This window comes from Chamaea fasciata, unplaced genomic scaffold (genome assembly GCF_029207755.1).
Source record: "Chamaea fasciata isolate MVZ Bird 193981 ecotype frontalis unplaced genomic scaffold, bChaFas1.0.hap1 SCAF_3, whole genome shotgun sequence".
In the NCBI taxonomy this organism is placed as follows: Eukaryota; Metazoa; Chordata; class Aves; order Passeriformes; family Sylviidae; genus Chamaea; species Chamaea fasciata.
In genome coordinates, this window is record NW_027094088.1 from 28,060,931 (window position 1) to 28,070,722 (window position 9,792).

A 9,792-nucleotide genomic window follows, 5' to 3' on the forward strand; every position below is an offset into this window, starting at 1 on the left:
TCTGGCAGCCATGAATCGGCTCGGCCTCCTCGTCCTGCTGACCGTGGCCGCGCTGGCCCACGGCATACAGTACCCCTGCGGGTAAGTGGCCCCAGGCCCTGGGAGGGAGCCGTGGCAACACTTGGGGCCTTCCCTGGAGGGGACCCGCCTGTCCCCCGTGGCTGGGCCACAGCTTCCTACCCACCATGGGGAAGCCTCCGTTCCTTGGACAGACAAACATCCCATGGGCTTCCCTGGCCTGCTGGGCCTGCAAACGCTTGTGGGGAGGGCACAGGGCTGAGCTTCAGCCTGAGCCACAGCAGGCCACGCAGCAGCATGGAAATGACTTTCTGCTTGCAGAGGTTCCTGCGGCCTCCGCGCTCCGCAACCTGACTACTACCCCATGACTTATTCCACCGGCAACGAAGCTTACGACTTCGGCATGACACGCATTGTGGGTGGAGTAGGCGCTCTGGAAGCATCCTGGCCCTGGATCGTCAGCATCCAACATCCCCTTTCACCGAACCTGGGTCATTGGTGTGGAGGGTCCCTCATCACTGCAGATTGGGTCCTCACGGCGGCCCACTGCTTCGACAAGTTTGAGTAAGGCAGACCAGGGAATGGGGACACCCTCGCTACACCAGCAGGTGCCCTGTCAGCAGCCACCACCTGCTACTCCCGTCCCCTTTCCTCTCAGGCAGTCCAGCTGCCACACTGCTCAGGAGAAGCCTGGGCTTGTGCCAAGGCTTCCTAGCGGCCTCCAGCTCGACATTCCCCCAGCCTCATGTGTGTGAGGGCACTCACACCTGCCAGAGCACTGCTCCCTCTCTGCCTTGCCAAGCAGAAGAGAGGCAGCTGCTGGGCTGCTGTGGTACATGGCTCTGCTCCCTCTCAGCCCTCTCTCCATCTTCTTTCCAGTGACATCAGCATGCTGTATGTGGTGCTTGGAGCTACCAAGTTCACTCAGCCGGGCCCTGGGGCCGTAGTTCGCAACGTGAAGCAGGTGGTGGTTCACCCCTACTACAAGCGTGCCGACTTCAGCTACGACATTGCCCTGCTGCAACTGGACGGTTCTGTCCAGTGCAGCGCCTACATCCAGCTGGCCTGTCTGGCTGACCCCGCCCTAGAAGTCTCAAAGCTCAACAACTGCTGGATCGCTGGCTGGGGTTCCACCACTGCAAGATGTGAGTTCCAGCTAAGTGCAGTGGGGAGAGGGTTTGGGCTTCCTCACAGCAGAGTCCAAAGCCAGGCTGAAGGACGTAGCCCGGTGCAGAGATGGGCCTGGCCTGCTCCCCAAAGGCGGGAAGCAGGGACACCGTGCCCTAGCGCCTCTGCGGAGGGAAAGCCGTGCCCAAGGGACAGGGATTCCCCTCAGACGGGGAAGGAGAACTGACATGGGGGTGCTGAGGGCTTATTGCTTTCTCTGCTCACAGCTCAAGGTTCACGTGGTCGCCTGCAGGAGGCCAAGGTCCAGCTCATCAATTCCCAGCTCTGCAACAGCAGTGACTGGTATGCAGGGAAAGTCCACCCCTACAACTTGTGTGCTGGTTACCCACAGGGCGCCATCGACGCCTGCCAGGTATGAATGTGTCACGAGCCTCTCAGCCCCCAGCAGCACCAGCAGCCCTGGCAGCGCTGCCCAAACACAGCCCAGGGTCTGCTTTGCCCCGGCCAGTTCTCCCGGTCACCCTCCCAGCCCCAGCTCCCCCCCAGCTGCTGGGGGGGGGGGGGGGGGGGCTTCCTACACACTCCCCATCCACTCCTACTTGCCCAGTGCCCCCCTTGTGCCAGAAAGCCCAGAAAGCCCAGCTAGCGCTCTCGGCAGCGCAGAGATCCGGGTGCCAAACATCCATGCTCTGCACATCCAGGACTCCTGCCTTGTGCAGAGAGGACACAGAGAGCCCTACCCTACAGGACCCCAAGCCATTCACAGCCAAGGCTCTGGAGGCTCCAGCCTCTGAGGAGAGCCTTCCTCTGCCTGGAATACAGTTCTGGCAGGGGCTGTGAGAGAAGAGGAGACAGCCCCGGTGCTGGCAGGGGCCACTCAACACCACCTTAATCCTCTCTGCTCTATTGCAGGGCGACAGTGGTGGTCCTCTCATGTGCAAGGACAACACCGCCGAGTACTGGTGGGTTGTCGGCATAACCAGCTGGGGAGAAGGCTGCGCCAGACCAAAGCAGCCTGGAATCTACATCTCCACTCGGCACTTCTATCACTGGATTGACTACAACATGCGTGCATACCACACCGCTGAAAGTGCTTCCTGAGCAGCAGGACAGGCAGGATCCAGGGCAGGCTGCAGTGCACCACAGCCCTTTCCTGCTGGGGCAATGCCTGCTGATCCAAAGGCAGCCTCAGTGTCAAAACCCTGCTCTGTCCCGCCCACATTTCTCTCCGGTGTGCAGGCAAACACTGGAGTTGATCTAATTGTTGAAATAAAGCTAGCTTTGTTCACAGGGAACCATCTTTTCGGTGTAATTCCAATTCCTGGGAAGGGCAACAAGTGCCACCTTCGGCACCTGCAGAATGAGCCTGAGGCACAAAGGGACAGAGTGGCTCCAGAGAGCACCAGTGTGCCTGGTCAGAGAGGAGAGTGCCCTGAGCCACCATGGGCTGGAGGAACCCGGTACACCAAGCCTAGGAAGGGGATAGGACAAAAGCAGACACCTTGGGGACAGTGCTCAAATGCCCGTGGGCTGATGATTTAGGGCCTGGTGTAGGCTTGGGCAAAGAGAACAGACCAGAGACAGTCCCAAGCATGACAAGGGAAGCTCCTGCCTCCTGAGTGGACTGCCAGTGATGGCTTGGGAGGGCTGACCTGAAACAGAGATTGGACAGAGATAAAAAAGGAAGTAGGTATTTCTTGAAAGGCCTCCAGAATCCACCTTGGCCAGGACAGGAGCCTGATCAGGGCTATCCACAAGTTGGACAAATAATGGCCACAAAATGGCTGCCGGGTCACAAGATCTTAAGTTTTTATTAAGTTTTGGTCCATTTGCATATTGGGGTTTAATTGTCCAATTGCAGCTTCGGGTTGTGGGGTCTCATCCTTCTTGTTTTCTCTCTTCAGTCCGCTGTTGTTTATGCTGTTGGCCTGAAAGTTGTCCTTGGTCCTCAGCAGGAAAAGGATTTGTTTGTCTACTTACTCTATGAAAAGAGCCTACTAGCACTTAATGCGAGGCTCAGAACTACACCCCTAAGCAGCACAGAATCTGAAACTAGGAAAGCTAAAGCTTAAGGCCCGTCACCAGTGCCCTAAGGCAGGGCCAGAGTTCACAGGTAGTAAAGGGGGACTGATGTGCTGGGCGGTCACACTTCACAGATACTCAAAGGAAGAGCTGGGCTCATTCTGGGGAGAGGAACCTGGCAGAAACAGTAGGAGAGCACACCGGGAATGCCATGGAAGGCCAAAGTGAGTGGGCCAACAGCAGCTGCAACACCGAGGCTGTTCACAGGCAGGGAGGGCCAAGCCTGGGAGCCATGGGGAAAAGATCCCTGGGCTTGGCTCCAAATTTGGGAGGAGACAAAGGCAGAGACAGGGAGGAGTCAAGGAAGATGAGGTTGCTGTGTAAGTCTGGCAAACGGAGAGAAGGAGCAGTCAAAGATCCAGCTGCACAGACACAAACTGCAGCTTGCCGTGCCTCCTTGTCTGAGTGCTGCACATAAGCACCACAGGATGGGCAAGAACCTTCTTATCTCGACTCACTAATTAACAAATCCTCTACAAACTGTACAAATTTGCCCCAGAATTTATACTCTTTTCAATCAAACCTCAATATTTGGGGCGGTGGGACGGGCAAAGAAAAAAATGACAGCCTAATGCCACGGGGAAGACAGTTGTTGAAGGCAGTTGCTGTCTTTTCCAGGTGAAGGCAAGTGAACACTGACTTTCTAAATATACTGGAATGTTGCGGTGTGAAAATTATTACTTTGCAACTTTACGTAGAATGGTTTGTTCCAGATTACCCCGTGTTCCAACCCCTTTGGTTTTTCCCTAGTTGTGGCTCCTGTCCATCTCCCTGCAACCCTGCCCAGACTCTGGTGGGGGGCTGGGGTGATTGGCAGAGCCTATGACTTCTCCGCCCTGTAGCGTGTATCAGATGCCCTGCTTACTGTCTTTTTGTCCTGGTAACTCCCACCCCCCATGGTATTGGTCCTGGGCTAATCCCTGCCCCTCTCCACACCCCTGGTACTTAAGGTCAAGGAGAGCCCAGAGAAGTCATTTTTCACCTGGCCAGCTGGCAGCAATCAACCTATCTTGTCACCCACGTGAGAGTCTGCCTGTCTTCCACGCCGGAGCCACACTTCTACCTGAGGGCCAGGGCTCACACAGCAAGAAGGAACCGGAGCTGTACCAATTAATGCGTGTTCAGGACCGAGCTAGCCGTTGCAGCTCTGAACGCCCGCATTAATGGAAGGCTTCAAAATGCCTTGGGCTAGGTGTCACTCCGTCTGCTTCTGGATATTCTTCTTGGGTTCCAGGCAAATGGAGTCCTGTCTCACGGCATGTGGCATTCTTCCCTTTGTATTAATCAAGGTGGGCTGTGCTGAGAGCAATCATCCCACATCTGTACTTGCCCCTGCCAGCCTGGCATAAGCTTCTTCAAATATTTACTGAAGTAAATTTCAGGGGCTGCCCGCTCACTAAAGACACTGAGTCCAAGAGTGTCACTCAGGGTTGGGGATGGTCATTACCCTGCCCAGAGGGGAGACAAGCTTCGAGCTGCCCCATCATCCTGGCACAACCTTAGTGTGCAAAATTCTGCTGCCCATTAAGAAGTTCTCCCAGTTCTCTACAACTTTGGCCACAGACACGTCCTCACCTAAAACAGGGATATTTCCCACCACGTCAAACACCTTGGTGCATGTGAAGCCCTCTTCTGCGTGCCAAGAAGGGATTTCCACCCCCTTCTGTGTGTGCTCTGGCACCCATTGTGCGGCATGAGGGACACAAGGTTCTCCCTGTGCCTGTGTGCAAAAGCCTTCAAGCAGAGACTCGAGCCCCTCTACCTCACAACTTACGGGGGCCTCCACAACTCCTCTGTGGCCACCTCACACCGCTCGTGCTGCGCACACCTTCTCCACCCACTACCCACGACTTCACCGAATCTGCGGCAAATGCCACAGCAATAGAGAGGCTCAATTCCACGCTTATAATTTACACAGACTCTGCACATGGAATTATAACACTCCTCCCGTGGCTCCTTCCTGCTCTAAAGGTCCCAGGTGAACTCACCAGTAGCTGCTCTTCAGGACGGAGGCTCCAGCAGTACTGTCCTTAGGTCCCATCTGGGCTGCCAAAATGCTGAGGAATCTCCCCTGTGTGACCATTCCAGAGGCACAGGTGACTCCAACAAGCTGATGGGTGACCCGTTTGGTTCCCTACCCACACCACTCTCAGCCAGTCAGAGCGGGTATCCGTACCCATTCAACCTCAGGATTCATTCCCCCAGCAGACTCGCAGATGTCACATTCCAGAAAGAGCCACCGGCTCCTGCTGCAGCACTCAGGGTCCGTTCAAATCCCTGGCCTGTGCCACAGCTCCCTGTGCCCTCTGTCATGCAAAGAGTGGCAGTCTCTGGTCCCAGACTCCCACCAGCCAGAGCTCAATCTGCAGCTGGCACTGCAGCTGCACAACCAGCTCCCTGCCCCAAATGGATTCCTCAGCAGCTGCTGGCCTCAGAGACTGCACAGCCTCATCCTGCAAGAAGAGGGGCCTAAAGAAAGCAGCAGAGAGCAGCCCTTCTTACAAGGGCAGGTCCTCAAAGGACAAGGGCAATGGCTTTACAGCGACAGAGGGTAGCTTCGTATGAGATACTGGGAAGAAATTCTTGACTGTCAGGCTGCAGACATACTGGCACGGGTTGCCCAGAGCAGCTGCGGATGCCTGTTTTTCATGTAGGCAAAGTCAGCACAGAAGACACAGACACCAACTTCAGGAATAAATGCAACTTACTGTAATTCAAAACCGCAAAGAATGGGAGAAGGATAAGCTAAGCAATGCATCTAATCGTTACTGTAAAAGACTGCCTACAGTGATGAAGGGAGACACATCACAAGTTACCCTAATCCTTGACCATCATGCAGGTCTGCCCATCAACGGGGGGGGAAGCCAGTGTCAGTCACAGTGAAGGACTGGAGAACCACTGCCAGCAACTGGGAAATCCTGCAGGTGCCTTCCCCTCCAGGCAATGAGGTTTCTGACTGGGCTGCGAGAGAGGCCCATCTTTATGCTGTTGAATAAACAAGCTACCAGAACTTCTAGTGCAGGATCATCTGGTTTTTTTCTCCTCTTGGGATGCTCCCCAGGCCTTGGAGGACTCCAGGAGGAACCAAGGAAGTTGTCTGTGATCCTACATCCCAAAAGAAGGCCAGATGTGGCCTTGTCCAGTTTCTGATTAGCGAAAGGCAAATCCACGTTTTGCCGATGAGCGGATCTCGACAACATTTGGTTGGAAGGTTCACGCAGAGGCCAACCTTTGATCAAGAGCTCTGGTTCCTGCCTCAGTCAGGTCCTGTTGATAAAGACTTTGTACTTCAATGTCCCATCCTCCCTCAAATTGTCCAACGACAGCTTCTGAGCCAGGCTCTGAGCAAACTTCTCCAGTACAAACTATCCATCCCTACCAATGGCAGGAAGTCGGAGCTATGTGATTTCCAAGGTCCCTTCCACCCCAAACCATTCCACGGCCCATGGATTCGGTGTTGCCCCTCCCCCAGTGGGCCCCGGTTGCACAGGCCCCCACAGCGCCCCAAACACGGAACCCAGCCCTCAGTGACATCAGCCCCGGGGCCGGGGCCACCACGGGCAGCGCGGCTGCTGCCGGGCACTGCGGCTGTGGCTGTGCTGCTGCACGGAGCCCTCAGTGCTTGCAGCTGACACGTGCCTCTGGCAGCCATGAATCGGCTCGGCCTCCTCGTCCTGCTGACCGTGGCCGCGCTGGCCCACGGCATACAGTACCCCTGCGGGTAAGTGGCCCCAGGCCCTGGGAGGGAGCCGTGGCAACACTTGGGGCCTTCCCTGGAGGGGACCCGCCTGTCCCCCGTGGCTGGGCCACAGCTTCCTACCCACCATGGGGAAGCCTCCGTTCCTTGGACAGACAAACATCCCATGGGCTTCCCTGGCCTGCTGGGCCTGCAAACGCTTGTGGGGAGGGCACAGGGCTGAGCTTCAGCCTGAGCCACAGCAGGCCACGCAGCAGCATGGAAATGACTTTCTGCTTGCAGAGGTTCCTGCGGCCTCCGCGCTCCGCAACCTGACTACTACCCCATGACTTATTCCACCGGCAACGAAGCTTACGACTTCGGCATGACACGCATTGTGGGTGGAGTAGGCGCTCTGGAAGCATCCTGGCCCTGGATCGTCAGCATCCAACATCCCCTTTCACCGAACCTGGGTCATTGGTGTGGAGGGTCCCTCATCACTGCAGATTGGGTCCTCACGGCGGCCCACTGCTTCGACAAGTTTGAGTAAGGCAGACCAGGGAATGGGGACACCCTCGCTACACCAGCAGGTGCCCTGTCAGCAGCCACCACCTGCTACTCCCGTCCCCTTTCCTCTCAGGCAGTCCAGCTGCCACACTGCTCAGGAGAAGCCTGGGCTTGTGCCAAGGCTTCCTAGCGGCCTCCAGCTCGACATTCCCCCAGCCTCATGTGTGTGAGGGCACTCACACCTGCCAGAGCACTGCTCCCTCTCTGCCTTGCCAAGCAGAAGAGAGGCAGCTGCTGGGCTGCTGTGGTACATGGCTCTGCTCCCTCTCAGCCCTCTCTCCATCTTCTTTCCAGTGACATCAGCATGCTGTATGTGGTGCTTGGAGCTACCAAGTTCACTCAGCCGGGCCCTGGGGCCGTAGTTCGCAACGTGAAGCAGGTGGTGGTTCACCCCTACTACAAGCGTGCCGACTTCAGCTACGACATTGCCCTGCTGCAACTGGACGGTTCTGTCCAGTGCAGCGCCTACATCCAGCTGGCCTGTCTGGCTGACCCCGCCCTAGAAGTCTCAAAGCTCAACAACTGCTGGATCGCTGGCTGGGGTTCCACCACTGCAAGATGTGAGTTCCAGCTAAGTGCAGTGGGGAGAGGGTTTGGGCTTCCTCACAGCAGAGTCCAAAGCCAGGCTGAAGGACGTAGCCCGGTGCAGAGATGGGCCTGGCCTGCTCCCCAAAGGCGGGAAGCAGGGACACCGTGCCCTAGCGCCTCTGCGGAGGGAAAGCCGTGCCCAAGGGACAGGGATTCCCCTCAGACGGGGAAGGAGAACTGACATGGGGGTGCTGAGGGCTTATTGCTTTCTCTGCTCACAGCTCAAGGTTCACGTGGTCGCCTGCAGGAGGCCAAGGTCCAGCTCATCAATTCCCAGCTCTGCAACAGCAGTGACTGGTATGCAGGGAAAGTCCACCCCTACAACTTGTGTGCTGGTTACCCACAGGGCGCCATCGACGCCTGCCAGGTATGAATGTGTCACGAGCCTCTCAGCCCCCAGCAGCACCAGCAGCCCTGGCAGCGCTGCCCAAACACAGCCCAGGGTCTGCTTTGCCCCGGCCAGTTCTCCCGGTCACCCTCCCAGCCCCAGCTCCCCCCCAGCTGCTGGGGGGGGGGGGGGGGGGGCTTCCTACACACTCCCCATCCACTCCTACTTGCCCAGTGCCCCCCTTGTGCCAGAAAGCCCAGAAAGCCCAGCTAGCGCTCTCGGCAGCGCAGAGATCCGGGTGCCAAACATCCATGCTCTGCACATCCAGGACTCCTGCCTTGTGCAGAGAGGACACAGAGAGCCCTACCCTACAGGACCCCAAGCCATTCACAGCCAAGGCTCTGGAGGCTCCAGCCTCTGAGGAGAGCCTTCCTCTGCCTGGAATACAGTTCTGGCAGGGGCTGTGAGAGAAGAGGAGACAGCCCCGGTGCTGGCAGGGGCCACTCAACACCACCTTAATCCTCTCTGCTCTATTGCAGGGCGACAGTGGTGGTCCTCTCATGTGCAAGGACAACACCGCCGAGTACTGGTGGGTTGTCGGCATAACCAGCTGGGGAGAAGGCTGCGCCAGACCAAAGCAGCCTGGAATCTACATCTCCACTCGGCACTTCTATCACTGGATTGACTACAACATGCGTGCATACCACACCGCTGAAAGTGCTTCCTGAGCAGCAGGACAGGCAGGATCCAGGGCAGGCTGCAGTGCACCACAGCCCTTTCCTGCTGGGGCAATGCCTGCTGATCCAAAGGCAGCCTCAGTGTCAAAACCCTGCTCTGTCCCGCCCACATTTCTCTCCGGTGTGCAGGCAAACACTGGAGTTGATCTAATTGTTGAAATAAAGCTAGCTTTGTTCACAGGGAACCATCTTTTCGGTGTAATTCCAATTCCTGGGAAGGGCAACAAGTGCCACCTTCGGCACCTGCAGAATGAGCCTGAGGCACAAAGGGACAGAGTGGCTCCAGAGAGCACCAGTGTGCCTGGTCAGAGAGGAGAGTGCCCTGAGCCACCATGGGCTGGAGGAACCCGGTACACCAAGCCTAGGAAGGGGATAGGACAAAAGCAGACACCTTGGGGACAGTGCTCAAATGCCCGTGGGCTGATGATTTAGGGCCTGGTGTAGGCTTGGGCAAAGAGAACAGACCAGAGACAGTCCCAAGCATGACAAGGGAAGCTCCTGCCTCCTGAGTGGACTGCCAGTGATGGCTTGGGAGGGCTGACCTGAAACAGAGATTGGACAGAGATAAAAAAGGAAGTAGGTATTTCTTGAAAGGCCTCCAGAATCCACCTTGGCCAGGACAGGAGCCTGATCAGGGCTATCCACAAGTTGGACAAATAATGGCCACA

The 9,792-nt window shown here is 56.8% G+C and overlaps 1 protein-coding gene and 1 pseudogene across 1 annotated transcript; both read left to right on the forward strand.

Moving 5' to 3' along the window:
- The first annotated feature begins 382 nt into the window (after window positions 1-382).
- Window positions 383-2,247, forward strand: LOC136287488 (acrosin-like). The gene is made up of 4 exons (XM_066180280.1): window positions 383-442; window positions 956-1,178; window positions 1,413-1,558; window positions 2,059-2,247. Exons 1-4 carry the CDS (start codon window positions 383-385, stop codon window positions 2,245-2,247), a joined length of 618 nt encoding a protein of 205 aa, XP_066036377.1.
- Window positions 2,248-3,379: 1,132 nt separating this feature from the next.
- LOC136287489 (acrosin-like) lies at window positions 3,380-9,115 on the forward strand (annotated as a pseudogene).
- Window positions 9,116-9,792: the final 677 nt, after the last annotated feature.

Bases quoted from the DNA above. Each gene is read 5' to 3' on its own strand.
- LOC136287488 (XM_066180280.1), top strand. From the start codon at position 383: ATGACTTATTCCACCGGCAACGAAGCTTACGACTTCGGCATGACACGC. The intron at 1,179-1,412 runs GTGCAGTGGGGA...CTCTGCTCACAG, and splicing joins AAGATGTGAGTTCCAGCTAA to CTCAAGGTTCACGTGGTCGC. The intron at 1,559-2,058 runs GTATGAATGTGT...GCTCTATTGCAG, and splicing joins GCGCCATCGACGCCTGCCAG to GGCGACAGTGGTGGTCCTCT.